This window comes from Triticum aestivum, chromosome 2A (genome assembly GCF_018294505.1).
Source record: "Triticum aestivum cultivar Chinese Spring chromosome 2A, IWGSC CS RefSeq v2.1, whole genome shotgun sequence".
Lineage (NCBI taxonomy): Eukaryota > Viridiplantae > Streptophyta > Magnoliopsida > Poales > Poaceae > Triticum > Triticum aestivum.
The window spans coordinates 545610674-545631978 of NC_057797.1; the positions used below are offsets into that span (position 1 = coordinate 545610674).

Sequence of the window (21305 nt, forward strand, 5' to 3'; positions counted from 1 at the left end):
AGGAGGTTGACGAGGTGGTCGGTGCCCGCGTCGGAGGCGAGCTCGTCGGAGATGAGGGTCTTGTCGAGGAGATCAGCGAGGCTGCTCGCTGTGCAGGCGTTGGTGACGCCTTGCAGCGCGTCGTGGCAAGCGCCATCGGGCGTGCCGGGCTAGCTATGCTCGCGGGGAAGGAAGAGGGTTCCCGTCCAGAACAGGTTTCCGGACGACAGTGCACCTGGTCCCATGGTGGGCGCCAAATGTCGGGTGGTAGGTGCGACATATGCCAACGGGTGGCTTATCATTGTGGGAGCCAGTAAGACGTCGCCGGTGCCTGGAAACGGGATGAGGCGAAGACATGCACGCCGGCGAATCTTACCCAGCTTCGGGGCTCTCCGTGGAGATAACACCCCTACTGTTGCTCTGCGGGGCCTCCGCATGATCACTAGATGAACAAGTAGCTACACGGTGCTCCTTGAGCTATTTGGCGAGAGGAGGAAGAAGGGCTCTGCTTGCTCTCTTCTCCTCCCTACGTGGTGTCTAAAACTAGCAAGGATCAACCCTTTGCATGGGTGCCCCGGGGGGTTTATATAGGCCTACCCCCCGGGGGTACAATGGTAATCCGACTAGGCGCGGGGCCCAGCCGTCTGTGACTACGCTCGCCGGCTTCTGCGCCGACTGCTGGGGCCCGCCGGCTGGTGGGTCCCGCCGGCTGCCAACTCCTTGGCAACAGGCAGGCCCCACTGCCAAGGGTCTTGTCGGTGGCTGGTTACTGTTGCCTCAACCTGATGACAAGGGCTTCGTCGAGGTAAGCATGGCTACAGTGCTGCCGTCAGGCGGGTGATCGTTGTAGCCTTACCGCGTCTTGTCTCCTTAATGGGGCGTCTCCTTCGAGGGGGGAAGCGAGCCGGCTGCTGGGAGCCGGCCCTGTCTCGGGCCGACTGGGGAGGCCAGGCCGCCTTCAGGTGTCTCTCTGCCTGAAGGGGCCCACCGCCCGTGGGCCGTACTGGTAACCCGTCGTGGATGACATCAGGGTCGGTGTGGCAACAGTGCCACGCCGGACGGGTCATGGCCACCCGTACGGCGCACTGTGCCAGGCGCGCTCCGGGATTCGGGGGTGGCAGGCTTCACTGTAGCCACGCCCCGTCACATCGCCGCTAGGTGGATGCAAACTTTGAGGGTACGGTCTCGACCGCTTTATGGGAGTCGGCTTCTTGGAGTCGGCCTCCTCGCGGCCGGCTTCTCGAAGTCGGCCCTCCCATGGCTTTCTTCATGAGGGCTAAAGTCGGGCTGCCTTCCGAAAGCCGGCCTGGGTGACAGCCGGCAAGGGGAAGGCGGCCCCATGTGTTGGATTCTTGACAGCCGGGCGAGCTCGTAATTTTTTCAGAAGGGCCAGGGGAAGCCGGCTAGGCTACCCATGGCTATTTACTCCGACAACGAGGCACAAGGTATGTAATTTCTCCGGAGACACCTGGTAAGAGGAGCTTGATGCCAGTATCTTACAGCGTGTGCGCTTGATGCAGATGGGGCCGCTGCCATGGAGAACCTTCGGGCGGAACTTGCCCGAGCCTAGGAGCAAGCCAGGAGAAGTGATGCGGCTGCCGTAAAGGCAATTGAAGAGCTGAAAGCCGAACAGGCTGCTCACTGCCAAAGCAAGAAGGAAATGGCCGAAATGGCTGTGAAGTTAAAGAACGCTGCTGACCGCTGCAAGCTTCTTGAAAAAGAAGATCGGGCGGAGCGGACAGACCTGGACAAGGCCAGTACAGCGGCCAAGGATGCTCGTTCTGCGATGAGAGCGATGAAGGAGGAGCTGCGTCAGGCCGGAGATATCGCGGCTGGAAAGCCCTTTATGCTGCAGATGAAGTTCGGAGATCCTAAATACGCTCCATTGGACCAGATGTGGAGTTCGGCGGACGCATATCTGGATTTAGCTGCGAGTGCCGCTGATGCGGCTGAACATTTCTGAGATTAGAAAGATAGCGAAGTGGAGAAGCTCTTCTGGTCACAATTCAACAATCCGGAGCATCCGCTTCCGTTGACCGATCGTTTGGCCGAATGAGCCGAACTGAATAGGTTGTCCGGAATCGCCATGAAGGATGTCGTTAATCATCTGTGGCCGGAAAGGCCAGCCCCGAACAGTTATTTTAGCTTGGTGCAGCAGTTTCTTGGTGTCGTGCCACATATCAATGCGATGAAGAGGTCAGCATGCATAGAGGGTGCATGGATGGCCCTTGCCCGTGTCAAGACATACTGGGCGGAGATGGAGGCCGCCGCTATTGCATCCCAAGATTCGGATGGAGGCCGAATACCTGTTGAGCACTATTTTCAGGAAGTTCTGCAAGGCGCTCGTTTAATAGAGACGCAGTGCTCGAAGGATATTATGTTTGAATAATGTGTATTATTGTAAAACAATATTTTGATGAATTGTAGAAGCTTTTTATACTTGTGCCTGCAAGTATTATAATGCCTCCTGTGCGGCTGTTGAGGTATATGTGTATATAATCTGAAAGATGGCAGTCGTCGGCTTCAGCCCCCACGCATATAATGCGGGGGTGTTCGCAGAAGGCGCATTCTCACACTTGATCCAACGTCTTGGTCCATGAAGGAGGTGATAGCGCAGCGAACTAGGCAATCGGACTATAATGCTTTATCACTTTCACTTAGCCATAGGAGTTTGACAGGGGGGCTACTATATAGCCCCTGGTGGCGCCGCTCGCCCGAACTTGGGGCGCGTGTGTGCCTGGCCGGGAAACGGCCCTTCGTTAATGCGGAGGAATCCCGAAGACTCCGATAGGTCATCGAGTGGTTGACCGGTCTCATGCTATATCATGACAGTCAGTTTTCGGCTTTCTCTACTGAGGTGCTCACCTGGCTAAACCGGGGCACAATCGCAGTAGTTCTCCTGGTGCCGCCTTAGCCGATAGAGCGGAACGTAAGGCAGCAAAACACAGGAGCCGGGCAAACCCAACATTTGACCAAAGACATGATTCGGAGCTGATGCATATAAGGCCAAACTCGTGACACCGAACACTCCCTAAGGTATTCGGTCTTTATAAAAATGGGCTGAGCAGTGCCCATGATAATAAGCCCCTGGTGTCCAGGTACGTGCGAAATTCTGACATGGCCACATGCCAAGACGCCAGCCTCCTCCTCGGTTATACTGTGAATCCGGGGGATGTGCATCAACAAGAGACAGTGAAAAGGTTTACACAGGGTCTTCATCTAAAGAGAATCCTTGGGACGGGTCCCTGCTGCACGTCTGCGCTTGTGTCTCCGTTGCGCCGTGTCCTGGACGGGTGTAGCACGGTGTTCATTTGTAAAAGAGAGGAACTTAGTTGAAAGAAGAATAGTCGTGCAAAATATATGTTGTACTAAGTAAACAAAGTATAATTCAAGATGGGGAAAATTGAGCCTTATTGTCGCTTATTTTACATATGCGGAGCCCCTTGTATAGGGGTGTACGGCTACAAAAACCTTTATCAATTATAAGTTTGCTCCGGACTCGCCTAGCCGTGTCCGTGGTCGTAATGACCTGTTAGATTCTTTTGTTGGTGAAGCTGTTTTAATGTGTGGCTGTCAAGGCAGCCGTATAGTCTTCTGCGCGTGAGGAACATTCAATGTTTCCCTTTAATGAGATGATGCCTCGTGGGCCGGGCATCTTAAGCGTGAGAGATGCATAATGCGGTATTGCGTTAAAGCGGGCGAAAGCTTCGCGTCCCAGTAGCGCTTGATAGTCACTTGAAAATGGGGCGATGTGGAAGGTTTAGCTTTTCGCGGCGGAAGTTATCGGGGGAGCCGAACATTACTTCTAGCAGGAGAGAACCCGTGCAATGGGCATCCGGGCCTAGCGTTACTCCTTTAAAGGAAGTGTTGCTATGGCGAATTTTTGTTGGGTCCATCCCCATTTTGCGGACTGTGTCCTGATATAGCAGGTTTAGACCACTGCCGCCGTCCATCGGGACTTGTGTAAAGTGGAATCCGTCGATTATTGGATCTAATACCAAGGCGGTCCAACCTGCATTCCGGATACTTCCGGAGTAATCCTGATGGTCGAAGGTGATCGGTTTTAACAACCAGTGGCGAGACTCCTTTGTGATAGGCCGCATGGCGCGTATCTCTATAAGCGCCACTTTGTTTTTCCCTTTTGTCACGTGAAGTAAGTTTACTGTTTTGACTTCTTGTGGGAAATTCTTTTGTTTCCTGGTGCTCTGCTTGTGGGGTTCGTCATCGTCCTCACTTGGTGTATCGAGTCCCTTGTGTTCGGCATTGAGTTTGCCGGATTGCTTGAAGACCCAACATTCTCTGTGGGTATGGTTTGCAGGCTTCCCAGGAGTGCTGTGGATTTGACATATTTTGTCCAAGATTTTGTTTAGGCTAGATAGCTCGTCCCTGTTATCCTTGAGGGGCAGCTTTTTCTGACCCTGCCAAGAGCTTTTGAATCCGGTATTGACTTCCGTGCTCTTCGGGCTGTTTCCCTTATTCCGGCACTGGTCCTTGCTGCGACACGGTTTCCCGTTTCCGTCCCTGACTTCGGATGTACTTGGGTCGCTAGTGCTGCATCTTGCCAACCAGCTGTCCTCTCCCGCGCAAAAGCGGGCCATGAGGCTTGTTAATGCGGCCATTGTTCTTGGCTTTTCTTGGCCGAGGTGTCTGGCGAGCCATTCGTCTCGAACGCTGTGTTTGAAAGTTGCTAAGGCTTCGGTGTCCGGACAGTCGACTATCTGGTTCTTCTTAGTAAGAAATATGTTCCAGAGTTTTCCGGCTGACTCTCCGGGCTGTTGAGTTATATGACTTAAATCGTCTGCATCCGGAGGCCGGACATAGGTCCCTTGAAAATTTTCCCGAAAAGTATCCTCGAGCTCTTCCCAACTTCCAATGGTGTTTTCGGGAAGGCTTTAAGCCAATGTCGGGCTGGCCCTTTGAGCTTGAGGGGTAAGTATTTTATGGCGTGGAGGTCGTCTCCTCTGGCCATATGGATATGGAGGATATAGTCCTCAATCTAGACTCCAGGGTCTGTCGTTCCGTCGTACGCCTCTATGTTTACGGGCTTGAATCCCGCTGGAAATTCATGGTCCAGCACCTCATCGGTGAAACATAGGGGGTGTGCGGCACCCCTGTATTTGCGTGTGCCGTAGTGTTCGGATGTTTGTTGTGTTGCATTGCTTACTAAAGCTTGCTTTCTTGGCCCATAGATAGATCTGGCTGGGCCATCTTTTTGATGTGAATCCTTGAGTGGGTCGCATGCTGGCTTGTGTGCGGCGCCTCTTGCCACTCTATATTGGCCATGGGGTCGTTTATCCGACAGGGTGGCTTCCTTATTTGTTGATTGCGGAGGTTCTAAGGCCTCCTCATCAAATTCAGGCAGGAGCTTTCGCTTCGGGTAGCTTTTTGTGTGGCGACTGTCGCCGTATTTGTCTGCGGTGTTGAGTACTTTGCTCCACCTGATTCTGAGTGCATCTTCCGCAGTTTTGAGCTTCCACTTCTGCTTTTTCAGGCTACGCGTAGTGGCGACGAGCCTTTTGTGGAGGTTCTTTTGCTCCAGGAACTTGTCCGGCGTGAGGTCGTCCGGACTGTTGTCTTCACTGGGGACGGGTTGTGCGGTTTGTTTATCCAAGTTGCCTTGTTCGGGCGGTTGCTCGATGCCATGTTCATCGTTCACCGGCTCACCCTGCTCTGTGGCTGGGTCTGTATGACCGCTGTCTCTGTCGAGGCGGGGCTTGGAGCGGCGCTTACGCTGCCGCTTTGACCGCTTTTCGGAGGAACGACCCTTCGTTGTGTCCTCCCGTTCGTCCTCGTCTTTCCTTTGGGTGTGTCCACCATGTATACATCGTAGGATGGGGTGGCTGTCCAGTGCCCTGTGGGCGCTGGTTCCTGTTTGCCTCCTACATCGTCGTCCATGCCGTCGATGTCTTCGGAGTCAAAGTCAAGCGTGTCGGTTAAATCGTCGACAGTGGCTACGAAGTGGGTGGTGGGTGGGCGTCGAATTTCTTCGTTATCCGCATCCCAATCCTGTTGGCCATAATCCGGCCAGGGCTCTCCTGACAAAGAGATAGACCTTAGTGAATTCAGAATGTCGCCGAAGGGCGAGTGCTGAAAGATATCTGCGGCGGTGAATTCCATAATCGGTGCCCAATCGGATTTGATTGGCAAGGGCGCGGAGGGTTCGGAGTCCGGAGCAGGGCCGGCACCTTGGAGTCGCGGGCTTCGCAGAGGATAAAGCTGGTGTTTGGCTCGATCGCCGTTGAGACTGCAGCCCCCGAGGCGGTGTCTAGCCACCCGCCCTCGATCGGCGCAATTGGCTCCGAGCTAAGAGTCGGAGCTGTTGCAGGCGCGGCCTCCAGGGTAGTGTTCGGCGGTAGAGCTAAGTCATGCCCATCGTGACAGTGCGGCGCGCTTGGTTGTGGCTCGGATCCGTCGAAGATCAAGTCTCCGCGGATGTCAGCCCTGTAGTTCAAACTTCCAAATCTGACCTGACGGCCAGGGGCGTAGCTTTCAATCTGCTCCAGATGGCCAAGCGAATTAGCCCGCAGTACAAAGCCGCCGAACACGAAGATCTGTCTGGGGAGAAAGGTCTCACCCTAGACCGCATCGTTGTTGATGATCGGAGGAGCCATCGGGCCTAACGGTGACGACACAGAGGAACTCTCAATGAAAGCACCAATGTCGGTGTCAAAACCGGCGGATCTCGGGTAGGGGGTCCCGAACTATGCGTCTAGGCGGATGGTAACAGGAGACAAGGGACACAATGTTTTTACCCAGGTTCGGGCACTCTCGATGGAGGTAAAACCCTACTCCTGCTTGATTAATATTGATGATATGGGTAGTACAAGAGTAGATCTACCACGAGATCAACGAGGCTAAACCCTAGAAGCTAGCCTATGGTATGATTGTTGTTCGTCCTATGGACTAAAACCCTCCGGTTTATATAGACACCGGAGAGGGCTAGGGTTACACAGAGTCAGTTACAATGGAAGGAGATCTACATATCCGTATTGCCAAGCTTGCCTTCCACGCCAAGGAAAGTCCCATCCGGACACGGGACGAAGTCTTCAATCTTGTATCTTCATAGTCCGAGAGTCCGACCAAAGGTTATAGTCCGGCTATCCGGACACCCCCTAATCCAGGACTCCCTCAGTCTCTCTCAAGCAACCCTGCAACCAAAAAACAAAGAGTCTCTTGTGTCCCCAACACACCCAATACAATGGTAAATTGTATAGGTGCACTAGTTTGGCGAAGAGATGGTGATACAAGTGGTATATGGATAGTAGATAATAGTTTTTGTAATCTGAAAATATAAAAACAGCAAGGTAACTAATGATAAAAGTGAGCGTAAACGGTATTGCAATGATAGGAAACAAGGCCTAGGGTTCATACTTTCACTAGTGTAAGTCCTCTCAACAATAATAACATAATTGGATCACATAACTATCCCTCAACATGCAACAAAGAGTCACTCCAAAGCCACTAATAGCGGAGAACAAACGAAGAGATTATGGTAGGGTACGAAACCACCTCAAAGTTATTCTTTCCAATCAATCCGTTGGGCTATTCCTATAAGTGTCACAAATAGCCCTAGAGTTCGTACTAGAATAACACCTTAAGACACAAATCAACCAAAACCCTAATGTCACCTAGATACTCCAATGTCACCTCAAGTATCCGTGGGTATGATTATACGATATGCATCACAGAATCTCAGATTCATCTATTCAACCAACACATAGGACCTCAAAGAGTGCCCCAAAGTTCCTACCGGAGAATCATGACGAAAATGTGTGCCAACCCCTATGCATAGGTTCATGAGCGGAACCCGCAAGTTGATCACCAAAACATACGTCAAGTCCATCCGGTAGCTTTCCTTCCAAAAATAACTTCTCCAGTTGATTTCGTTCCGTTTCGACTCCGTTTGATATTCTTTTTCTTCGAAACACTGAAATAGGCAAAAAAACAGCAAATCTGGGCTGGGCCTCCGGTTAATAGGTTAGTCCCAAAAATAATATAAAAGTGGATAATAAAGCCCAATATTGCGCAAAACAGTAGATAACATAGCATGGAGCAATCAAAAATTATAGATACGTTGGAGACGTATCAGCCACCCACTTGCCATGTGAACCGGATCCGGACATGGCTGGGAGAGTCGGGTGGTGGGAAAGGCTGAAAGCTTGGGCATTAGGGCTCAAGGACAGGAAGGCTGAGGAAGGAAGAAGGCGTGGGGTAAAGAATGGATCCTTATATGCTTATATAGGCAGTGAATATCAAGCACCCCCCCCCCACTAGCCTTAAACCTTGCCTATTCCCAAGGGGTCGCGCGAACGACACGGTTGGGTTACCCCACACCCGTATTGATGAAAATCCCGTAATAAGGGGGCACGATCTCTGCTTTGATAAGACGTGTCAATGAAGGCCACGCCTCGAAACACGAAGCGGGAGGCCAATAACGGTTAGAAATAATAAAAAGGCCAGACGTAATGTTTCACCGAAAAAGCTGTCAAAAGATATGCTTTATTAAACATTATGCCCTTGTGGTTTAAGGTTGTAGCTATAATGCGGAGCCGGGTACAGATCTTTTGTTCAAGCGACTACTTTATATGCTGAGAAGGAACCCGCCTTGCAATGTCGAAGACAATCAATGAGCTGAATACATCGTCATTGAAGACTGGTTCAGGGGCTACTGAGAGAGTCCTGGACTAAGGGGTCCTCGGGTGTCCGGACAAATTGACATGGGCCAGACTGGTGGGCCGTGAAGATACAAGGGGGAAAACCTTCCCCCTGTGTCCGGATGAGACTCTCCTTTGCGTCGATGGCAAGCTTAGTGTTCGGATGTATTATTTCCTTTATCTATAAACCGACTCTGTACAACTCTAGACCCCTCCGGTGTCTATATAAACTGGAGGGTTTAGTCCATAGAGGCTAAGAACAAATCACATAGGCTAGACATCTAGGGTTTAGCCATTACGATCTCGAGGTAGATCAACTCTTGTAACTCCTATACTCATCAAATACAATCAAGCAGGACGTAGGATTTTACCTCCATTAAGAGGGCCCGAACCTGGGTAAACATCGTGTCACCCTCGTCTCCTGTTCCCTTCGATCCTCAGACGCACAGTTCGGGACCCCTTACCCGAGATCGGCCGGTTTTGACACCGACACCCCTCGCGGTAAGGAACTTGACCACGTCAGTGCAACGCATCCCTACCGCCACAAGGGATGGCGGTAGCATGTGTAACCCTACTGCCAAGGTGCCCGGCAGTAGGTGCGCACACGCATTGTGTCTGAAACTTAGAATTTTTTTGCGATAGGGCGTGCAACCCTACCGCCAGGGACGTCGGCGGTAGGCTGTTATACCCTACCGCCATGCCCCTTGGCGGTAGGAAAAGGGTCAGATCCCAAAAAAATTGCAAACAAGGGTCAGATCTCGAACAACTTCTTCAAAAGGGTCAAAACACGAAATTTTGCCACCTCTAGGCGTCGTCGACGCCTTTGCCACCTATGCGACCAGGAACACCAAGCATACATCAGATTTAAGCCCCTGTTGTACCTTCCAGAGGTCGTCGTCCTCACGCATAACAGCCCGCTGCCCCCATCCATTGTGGACGCACGGCTTAACCGTCAGTAGCCTTCGGAGGCGGCAAGGAGGGTAGATGATAGGGGATACCAGCGATGAGTTGTGATAGGGATTGCCCAATTATGGATGAGATCTGATAGATTGGAGGCGGCGGCGCTAGGTTCATTCAGTCCTCATGGCGCTAGGTTATGTATGGGGCAAGCATAGGAACAGAAGTGTGGGAGAATAAAACTGGTTATGAAGAACACATGCACCCTCGCAATGAATTTCTAAAGTTTATTTAGGGTGATAGTTTGACATACTTGTAGTGTTTTTAAATAGTTATTAGCGGGGGCTAGCTATTTACTTGTAGAAGATAAATTGAAGACGCAAAGCTGAAGTGATTAATTTTCAATACAAAATTATTTTCCGCACTGTGTGCTTAGGCCAGTTTTAGGGATTGCTCAGACTAAACCCAAGTACGAGAACAGACTAATAAACACATTCTCCGCTAAAATACCCTTCTAATTCTAAGCTCAAATGCTCCGCTATGAACAATAAAATAATAATAAAAATCCTGATTTTTTAACAATAAACATTGCTTTGTTTTCTTCATTCCTGAAAATTTTCGTGATGAAATCATATTCGTGGAGGTCTGGAAAAGAAACTAAATGAACACTACAAAATGCTTTCGAAAATAAGTTTTTGAGGCATCGATTTCCTTTGTTTCCGCTCAGAGCATTAGTAGTATGTTTTTTCATGGAAATTTGCATGTATGTAGAACATTCAACCATGTTTGTTGCCAAAAGAAATAGTTTTTCTAAAAAATACTGCTTTTTTTTTATTTTGCTATTCACGAGGTGGTTTTGAGCTCGGGCAGAAACTCCCAAGTCCCATTCTCCGGGCCTAACCCGAACATGGTGGTGAATCGTGACAAAGCCCCACATCACTGGAGGATCGAACAAATGGCAGCCCATATATTCTCGGTCATCTTTGAATAACAATCGAATAGTTACAAACCTGCTACGCAGGAGCAATTAAGGAATACTTGAGCAGCAGTGGGAAGCAACAGAGATCCCACAAAAAGAATCGAAGCTGACATCAAGTAAAGCAGCCGCATTGCAGCAACAAGGAAGCAAGGACTCAACTTGGGGGCGAAGCAGAGTCGCCGGGCAGCCAAAACCAACATGTGGCAAGCAAAGCACAAGAAATCAACATTCCAGGTTAACCCTCCTGTATATATATGGTTCGTGTTGCCTAAGAACTGTGTTCAGAGGGAAATAAGAAAGGACTCGCCTGACACGGAGCTACAGGCATGGTTCTGACGCATGTTCAGAGCGACGAGGCGGCCGCGTCGGCCGCCGTGTTCGCGTCGAGGTACGTGCAGGAGCCGGTCCCGAGCTACGAGCTCGGGGCGAGGTCGATCTCCAAGGACGCGGCGTACCAGATCATCCACGACGAGCTGCTGCTGGACGGCAGCCCGCGGCTGAACCTGGCGTCCTTCGTCACCACCTGGATGGAGCCCGAGTGCGACCGGCTCATCCTCGAGGGCATGAACAAGAACTACGCCGACATGGACGAGTACCCCGTCACCACCGAGCTCCAGGCAAGCTAGCTAGTGGCATTCCGATATGTGTTTTCTTTCCGTCTGACCCTTCGTACGTGTCCGGTTCGGATTGATCAACAACGCTGTCTGTGCGCAGAACCGGTGCGTGAACATCATAGCGCGGCTGTTCAACGCGCCGGTAGGCGCCGGCGAGACTGCCGTCGGGGTCGGCACGGTCGGGTCCTCGGAGGCAATAATGCTCGCCGGCCTGGCGTTCAAGCGGCGCTGGCAGAACCGGCGGAAGGCGGAGGGGAAGCCATACGACAAGCCCAACATTGTCACGGGAGCCAATGTTCAGGTAACACCATAGATAACGCGCGTACATTTGCTTCATCAAGTAAGACAGAGTTGGATCATAAGTAACATGTTCTGCTCTGTGATGCAGGTGTGCTGGGAGAAGTTCGCGCGCTACTTCGAGGTGGAGCTCAAGGAGGTGAAGCTGAGCGAAGGGTGCTACGTGATGGACCCGGACAAGGCCGTGGAGATGGTGGACGAGAACACCATCTGCGTCGCCGCCATCCTCGGCTCCACCCTCACCGGCGAGTTCGAGGACGTCAAGCGCCTCAACGACCTCCTCGCCGCCAAGAACAAGCGAACAAGGTCGGCTTGCTCAAATCCTCAAATCCGTGCATCGGAAATTTCATCAATCCCTGTTTTATGAACTTATATATGATTATGACGTGGCTGGCAGGTGGGACACCCCGATCCACGTGGACGCGGCGAGCGGCGGGTTCATCGCGCCGTTCCTGTACCCCGAGCTGGAGTGGGACTTCCGGCTGCCGCTGGTGAAGAGCATCAACGTCAGCGGCCACAAGTACGGCCTCGTCTACCCCGGCGTCGGATGGGTGATATGGCGCAACAAGGAGGATCTCCCCGACGAGCTCATCTTCCACATCAACTACCTCGGCGCCGACCAGCCAACCTTCACGCTCAACTTCTCCAAAGGCACGAACATTTTTTAGTCCAAGAAATTAACCGATCAACAGACAGAATCCCTGATTTGATTCTATAATTCGATTTCACGTTCTTGAATTGTTTCACATGTTTGATATTGTGCAGGGTCCAGCCAAATCATCGCACAATATTACCAATTTCTTCGGCTAGGTTTCGAGGTACAAAATTCATCAACAGACCAATCTTCAGGCTAACTAATTTACAGAGCACAGAATAGCAGTCATATGTTTCGTATCGCCGCATGCAGGGGTACAAGAATGTGATGGAGAACTGCATGGAGAGCGCCAGAACGCTCCGGGAGGGGCTCCTGCGCACGGGGCGTTTCGACGTCATCTCCAAGGAAGACGGCGTGCCACTGGTGGCCTTCACCTTCAGGGGCATCAGGGACGGCTCGCTGGCGTTCAAGCTGTCGGCGAACCTGCGCCGGTTCGGGTGGATCGTGCCGGCGTACACGATGCCGGCGAACCTGGAGCACATGACGGTGCTCCGTGTGGTCGTCCGGGAGGACTTCGGCCGGCCGCTCGCCGAGAGGTTCCTGTCGCACGTGCGCATGGCGCTGAGCGAGCTGGACCTGGCGGCCAAGGGCCCCGTGCCCAAGATGAGGCTCACCATCGAGCTCGGTCCGGCCAGGAGCGCCAAGGAGGAGGCGTCCGTCAAGGTCGTCAAGAGGGAGGCGGTGTCCGGTCACAGGAGCGTGTCGCTTGTTTCCGGGAAGACGAAGGGTGTGTGCTAATCTGCCGCCAGATGACTGCGACGCCTGCCGATTGTGCTACAGAATAAATTATAAATTATTACTCCCTCCATTTCATATTATAAGTTTATTTTTCAAGTTGTTTTAGCTTGCAAAACGTTCTTATATTATGACGTCAAGGACTGTGCTCACTTCCTAACTGGTCCGAATATAAACAACAGATTCGAACACCTTCCCCTTCTTATCCAATCACACATGCATGCAACCTTACTAGCTAATGTCCTATGCGTGGTGGTGGAGAAAGCGCATGCAACCAACCTTGACTAATGAGTCCATGCATGCATGCAAACTACTCCCTTCGTTTCTAAATATTTGTCTTTCTAGAGATTTCAAATGGTTACCACATACGGATGTATATAGACATATTTTAGAGTGTATATTCACTCATTTTGCTTCGAATGTAGTCACTTATTAAAACCTCTAGAAAGACAAATATTTAGGAACGGAGGGAGTAAAAGATAAAGAAGATGATGTCAGCAAAAGATTCTCCCTATTTTGAACTTTAAAATGTTTTGTAGCTCAAACCGTCGCTCCGATTCAAAATTCATTTTCACGTAAAAAATTCGTCTTCGAAACTAGATCCCATGTTGATATGTTTCGACGACTTTTTTTCAGGCCAAAAGTTACCATGCCTAGACCAAATAAACTATCATGCTTATAGTACGTAACTTATTATGGTTTTACACTAAAGTTACCGGGATATGTTTCAACTACTTTTTTGCCTGGGTCAAAATTTACCATGGTATTGTAAGTAATTTATCCAATATCCACCGTCTATGATCGATGTTGTGCCTGGGCCAAGAGGTGAGGTCCACATGCCAACATGACATGACTCACTTATAAAAATGGAAACTTGCAAGTCGTGTCGGGGCAGACCTGTTTAGTACGTGCCGGATCGTGCAGTGCATGAGCCGACCTATTGGCCACGTATGATTAGGTCTATGATGCATAAAATACCATGACATTTACGCTGAAGTTATTAAGGATGTGTTTTTCAACTTCTCCGTGGATCAAAGTTATTGTGGTATTTTTATGTCAATTATCAGGTCTGTGGTCTAGTATTATCATGTTATTTACCCAAAAGGTATCGAGATTATGTCTTTTTGAAAGAAAAAAATGTAGTCAAATTTACCGCGGTGTTTGTACGTGAGTTATCAGCTCTGTTGTGCATATATTACCATACTATTTAGGCAGAAGTTATCGGGAGTATCTTTTTTCAACAACTTTTATTCCGGTGGTCATAAGTTACCACGGTATTGTACCTGAGTTATCAGCTTTGTTATACATATATTACCATGTCGTTTGCACAGAAGTTATCGGGACCCCTATTCAAAGTTACCGTGATTTGTACGTGAATTATCATCTGTGTTGTCCATATATTACCATGTTATTCACATAGAAGTTATCGGGGGTGCCCTCTCCCCCACCCTGAAATGTTGTCAACAACAGTTTTTTTCCCAGGTCAAAGTTATCATGGTGTTCGTACATAAGCTATGAAATCTACGGTGAGTAAAGCATCATGCTATTTACACAAAATTTACTAGGGGTATGTTTTCAACATCTTTCCTTAGGTCAAATGTACCACAGTGTTGCATATAAGTTATCATGTCTGCAGTTTGTAAATTCACATGCTATTTACACAAAAATTAATGGGGTATCTTTCCAACTACTATTCCCCCGGATAAAAGTTATCATTTTGTTTGAACGTGAGTTATCGAAATTATGGTGAGTAAATTATCACGTAATTGACACAAACAATACCGGGGGGTGTTTTCGACAACTTTTTTCTCAGAATCAAAGTTATCACGATATTTGTATGTTACTTATCATGTTTGCGGTGTGTAAATTATCATGCTATTTACATATTGTAACACCCACGATGCGGCTATATCTCCCACGTGTCGGAGCACGACTTAGAGGCATAACTACATTGTAGGCTATGTCGCAACACGGGTAATCTTTACACAACCCATGTACTGAATAAGAAAGAGGTACATAGTTGGCTTACAATCGCCACTTCACACAATAACATAAATATAGCATTACAATCATCCAGATACAATCAAGGTCCGACTACGGAACCAAAATAAAGACAACCCCAAATGCATAATGTCCCCGATCGCCCCAACTGGGCTCCACTACTGATCGTCTAGAAAAGAAACGTAGTATCGTCCTGAGTCCTCATCGAACTCCCACTTGAGCTCAGTCGCATCTCCTGGAATGGTATCATCGGTCCTTGCATCTGGTTTTGGAAGTAATCTGTGAGTCACAGGGACTCAGCAATCTCACACCCTCGCGATCAAGACTATTTAATCTTATGGGTAGGTAAAAGGTATGAGGTGGAGCTGCAGCAAGCACTAGCATATATGGTGGCTAACATACGCAAATGAGAGTGATAAGAGAAAAGGAAGGCACGGTCGAGAAACTATGATCAAGAAGTGATCCTAGAACTACTTACGTTCAAGCATAATACGAGACCGTGTTCTCTTCCAAGACTCCACAGAAAAGAGACCATCACGGCTACACACGTTGTTGATCCATTTTAATTAAGTTAAGTATTCAGGTTTTCTACAACCGGACATTAACAAATTCTCATCTGCCCATAACCGCGGGCACGGCTTTCGAAAGTTCAAATCCCTGTAGGGGTGTCCCAACTTAGCCCATCACAAGCTCTCACGGTCAACGAAGGATATTCCTTCTCCCAGGACGGCCCGATCAGACTCGGAATCCCGGTTACAAGACATCTCGACAATGGTAAAACTAAACCAGCAAAGCCACCCGAATGTGCCGACAAATCCCGATAGGAGCTGCACATATCTTGTTCTCAGGGCACACCGGATTGTCCAAACTTCCGGTAGGCCAGCCCAGAGTTGCCCCTGCTGGCCACCGGCGGCTGACAAGTTGGACCAACACTCAGAGGAGCACTGGCCCGTGGGTTTAAAATAAAGATGACCCGTGAGTCCACGGAACCCAAGGGAAAATGGCTAGGTGGCAAATGGTAAAACCAAGGTTGGGCTTGCTGGAGGAGTTTTATTTAAGGCGATCTATCAAGGGGTTCCCATTATAACCCAACCGCATAAGGAACGCAAAATCAAGGAACATAACACTGGCATGACGGAAACTAGGATGATAAGAGTGGAACAAAACACCAGGCATAAGGTCGAGCCTTCCACCCGTTACCAAGTATATAGGTGTATTAAAGTAAGCAAGATATGATAGTGATATCCCAACAATAAACATGTTCCAACAAGGAACAAACTCCAATCTTCACCTGCAACTAGCAACGCTATAAAAGGGGCTGAGCAAAGCCGTAACATAGCCAAACAACGGTTTTCTAGGACAAGGTGGGTTAGAGGTTTGACATGGCAATATGGGAGGCATGATAAAGCATGTGGTAGGTATCGTAGCATAGGCAAAGCAATAGAGCGAGCAAATAGCAAGCAAAGATAGAAGTGATTTCGAGGGTATGGTCGTCTTACCTGCAAAGTTCTCCGAGTTGACGTAAGCTTGATACTCGTAAGCGTACTCAACGGGTTCCTCGATCACGTACTTGTCTCCCGGCTCTACCCAAAGCAAGAACACAAGCAAAGGGAAGCACAATCAACCACGGTGCAATGCGCAAGCAACATGATGCAAAACATGGCATGATATGCGGGATGTGATATGCAATGCATATGCGTGTTTCGGAAGGAAAATATTGAACCAGGCCTCAACATGGAAAACCAAGAGTTCCGCTGGAAAGATGAGTTGATTTCAGACGAAATCGATATAAAGATCACCGGAATCGGATGCGATGTTTGCAAATGGCAAGCAAAACAATAATGACACCAATCTGCGATTAACAGCACGATGCCATCTAAGTGCATCAAGAAAGATAAGCTACTGCACTCTAACATAGCAACAAAGCACATGGCAGTGATCCACTCAAGATGCTTGATAAAAGATGAACACTGAGCTACGGCTAAATCACACAATAGCAGGTTCAAACAATCATGGCAAAAGTGCAAAACATATCAGATTTACACACTTATTGAAAATAACATGTCAGGATTTAACATCAGAAAGAAATGTTTAGAGCAAGATAACAACATGCTACAAGAACATATCATGGCAAAGTAAGGCATGGAATGAAACTACTCAAAGCATATAACAAAAGTCCCTTACTGACCATAAGCCAAAAGGGATCAGAAAATACAATGGCAATCATGTGAACATAGCAAGTTTCGTTAACAGATTCAGACTTGGCAGAAAACTGGAACATGGCAAAACAGAGTTACATAGGCATGTTTACGAGCTCGATGCACTCATCACAAGGCATTGCATGACAAGCTAAGCATACACCCAGCAAGAAGACATGATAAATAAACTAACCATGGCAAGACCACTCTCATAGCATGCATGGATCAACTACAACAACCTCGGCAAAATTCCTTAACACGTAAACAATCTGCTAGGAACATTTTATAGCAAAAGTAGAGCAAGATTGAGTCATGCTAGGGTACTCCAAAATTGCAAACAAAGACAAGGATGGATAGATCATAACAATATCTCAAAATAATCCTTACTGAACATGCTCAAAAGAAGCATGGATCACTCTGTAGCAACATGAATACATGGCATAAAAATATCATCAGGGAAATGACTTAGAAGAATTCTAAGTCTCCGAAATCAGCAACATCGCGAGAGCTATTTTGCATGCTTGTGCTAGTCACCACAATGATCACAAAAATACATGGCATACACCCCTGTAAAGATGACATGGCATAGCCCAAAACACATGTAGGGCTCAAGTTCATATGAGGCACACATTAAACATGGCAAAAATGACAAATGTCCATAATCTGTTAAGAGACAGACACTAACATTACATAGCACTCTTGCAACAGCATTTAGGACACCAAGATGAACTCAAATGAACATGGTGCAATGGAATGAAATGAAGTGCACATCCAGACGAACAATTTGATATGCTACACGCCCAAAACAAAGCCACGGATGCAAAGTTATGATGCGATGAATTTGCCTAAAAATAATGCAAACTGGGGACTTAGTGAAGAAATTAGGTCAACCTCGTTTCAGATCTGGATCGCACACGGATCGAGGTTGACCGAAACAGTAGCTCGCCAGGGTTTGTAGAGGAAGAAGAGGTGCGATGGCCGGAGCTTTGGCCTCTGCGGCGGCGAGAGGCGCGGTCGAGGAGGCGGCGACCGGACGAGGAGGCGGCGGTCGCCGGCGATGCGGACGGCGGCGAGGTCGAGGAAGCTCGGGCGGGGCTCTCCCGCGGGCGACGGCGATGGAACGGGCCCCGTGGGCCGGATCTGGGCCGCGCGGGCCCGCGGCGGCGCGGGCTGAAAATGGCGGCGGCGGCGACACGTGTCACGCGTCCATTGGCTGCGGGCGGCGGTGCGAAGACGTCCGGCGGACGGCGGACATGTCCGATGGCGGCGGGAGCGATTTTTAGGGTTTGGACTGCGGGAATTTCGGAGGGGGCATATATTTATAGATAGAGGGAGCTAGGAGACTCCTAATTGAGCATGGTTTTCGGCCACGCGATTGTGATCGAACGACTGAGATGATGGAGGGGGTTTAGCTAGGCTTTGGACCACTTTGGAGAGGTGTTGGGCTGCAACACCCACGAGACCTTTTCGGTTCCTAGGTTAACCGTTGGAGTATCAAACGAATTCCAAATGGCACGAAACTTGACAGGCGGTCTACCGGTAGTGAACCAAGGCCGCTTGGCAGGTCTCGGTCCAATCCGAGAATGTTTAACACCCGCACACGAAAAGAGGCAAAAGGGGACACCGGAGGACATAGGAGTGCCGGAATGCAAAACGGACAACGGGGAAAATGCTCGGATGCATGAGACGAACACGTATGCAAATGCGATGCACATGATGACATGATATGAGATGCATGACAACGACAAAAGCAACACGACAACAAAACCCAACAACGAGGAAATATCATAACTTAGTGCCGAAAATGGCAAGAGTTGGAATACAAATATGGCAAGGTACATATGGGGCGTTACAACACTCCACCACTATGAAAGTATCTCGTCCCGAGATCTAGGACTGGAAAATCTCAGGATATTCGAAACGGAGGTGGTCCTCATGTTCCCAGGTGGCTTCACGGTCGGAATGATGTGACCACTTCACTTTCAAGAATTTGATAGACTTGTTGCGAGTCTTGCGCTCAGTTTCTTCAAGAATAGCAACGGGATGCTCATGATAAGACAAGTCTTCTTGGATATCAATCTCTTCGAAGTTGATGGTGCGGTCAGGAGTCTTGAAACACTTGCGGAGCTGAGACACGTGAAACACGTTGTGCACGTTTGCAAAGTTGGATGGAAGCTCAAGTTGATAGGCGAGATCGCCTCTTTTGCCAATGATCTTGAAAGGACCCACGTATCTCGGGGCAAGCTTCCCTTTGATACCGAAGCAACGAGTACCTTTCATTAGAGAGACGCGAAGGTAGACATGATCTCCGATCTCGAAAACCAAGTCACGATGCTTGCTATCATAGTAACTCTTCTGGCACGATTGCGCGGCTTTGAGATTTTCACGAATGACTTTGCACATTTCTTCAGCCTCTATGATCAAGTCATTGCCAAGAAGTTGGCGTTGACCAGTCTCTGACTAGTTAAGAGGAGTGCGACACTTTCTGCCATAGAGAATCTCGAATGGGGCCTTACCCGAATTCACTTGGAAGCTGTTGTTGTAGGAGAACTCGGCATATGGAAGACAAACTTCCCACTTCATACCGAAAGAAATGACACATGCCCTGAGCATATCTTCAAGAATTTGATTGACTCGCTCGACTTGGCCACTAGTTTGAGGATGAAAGGCTGTGCTGAAGCGAATGTTTGTGCCCATGGCCTTCTGAAAGGAATCCCAGAACTTAGAGGTGAATATGCTACCACGATCTGAAGATATCAACTGCGGAATGCCGTGCAGAGAGACAATCCTGGAGGTATATAGCTCTGCCAACTGAGCTGCTGTGATAGATTCTTTGATAGGAAGAAAATGAGCCACTTTAGTGAGCTTGTCGATGACAACAAATATAGCATCATTGCCACGCTTGGACTTGGGAAATCCAGTCATGAAGTCCATCTCAATATGGTCAAACTTCCATTCTGGAATGGCAAGAGGTTGGAGGAGACCAGCTGGTCGTTGGTGTTCTGCTTTCACTCTTCTGCAGACATCACATTCATTCACGAACTGAGCAATCTCGCGCTTCATTCGAGTCCACCAATACGACTGCTTGAGGTCATGGTACATCTTTGTACTTCCAGGGTGAATAGAGAGGAGTGAATTGTGAGCCTCATTCATAATGACTTTACAAAGGTCACCCTTAGGAACAACAATGCGATCCTCGGAGAATAGAGTATCCTTGTCATCAAGGCGATAGCACTTGTACTTGGGTTGGCTCTTGGCGATCCCAATCTTCACCTTCTTCACCATAGCATCAAGAAGTTGAGCCTCACGAATCTGATCTTCCAAAGTAGGAGAGACTTGGAGGTTGGCAAGGAATCCTTGAGGAATAACTTGGAGATTAAGTTTGCGGAAAACTTCACAAAGCTCCGGTTGGTAGTGCTTGAGAATCAAACTGTTGCAGTAAGCCTTCCTGCTCAATGCGTCAGCAATGACATTGGCCTTGCCTGGAGTATATTCAATACTCGGATTATACTCTTGAATCATCTCGACCCAATGAGTCTGTCTGAGGTTGAGGTTGGGCTGAGTGAAGATATACTTGAGACTCTTATGATCAGTGAAGATGTCCACTTTCCTTCCCAATAAGAGATGTCTCCATATTAAAAGAGAATGGACAACTGCCGCCAACTCGAGGTCATGAGTGGGGTAGTTTTTTTCGTTGGGCTTCAACTGGCGACAGGTATAGGCCACAACTTTCTTCTCTTGCATTAACACAGCACCGAGACCTTGCACGGAAGCATCACAGAAAACCTCGAATGGTTTGGATTCATCAGGAGGAGTCAGAACTGGAGCTATGACTAACTTCTCTTTGAGGGTGTTGAAAGCGATGTCACATTCAGGCGTCCAGACATACTTCACATGTTTCTGGAGGAGGTTGGAAAGAGGCTTCGCGATCTTAGAGGAATTCTCAACGAACCTTCGACAATAGCTTGCGAGCCCAAGGAAGCTACAGAGTTGCTTCACATTCTGAGGCGGTTCCCAATTCACAATTGTAGACACCTTCTCAGGATTAATAGCTATGCCCTTGGCGGAGATGATATGCCAAGGTAGAGAACCTCATCGAGCCAAAACTCGCACTTTGAAAACTTCGTATAGAACTGATGTTCTCTGAGTTTATCCAGCACCAATCTCAAGTGCTTGGCATGATCCTCCTTGTTCTTGGAAAAGACCAAAATGTCATCGAGATAGACCAAGACGAAGTCATTTGTGTATGGGTTGAAGATGAAGTTCATCATGCGAGAGAATGTTGGAGGAGCGTTG

General features: G+C 48.9%; 1 protein-coding gene across 1 annotated transcript; it reads left to right on the forward strand.

The window, feature by feature from the left end:
- The first annotated feature begins 10801 nt into the window (after positions 1-10801).
- Positions 10802-12912, forward strand: LOC123185528 (glutamate decarboxylase 2). Its single transcript, XM_044597399.1, has 6 exons — positions 10802-11126; positions 11224-11424; positions 11512-11726; positions 11818-12071; positions 12186-12238; positions 12328-12912. The coding sequence occupies exons 1-6, from the start codon at positions 10836-10838 to the stop codon at positions 12811-12813; spliced, it is 1500 nt and encodes a 499-aa protein (XP_044453334.1). The 5' UTR covers positions 10802-10835; the 3' UTR covers positions 12814-12912.
- Positions 12913-21305: the final 8393 nt, after the last annotated feature.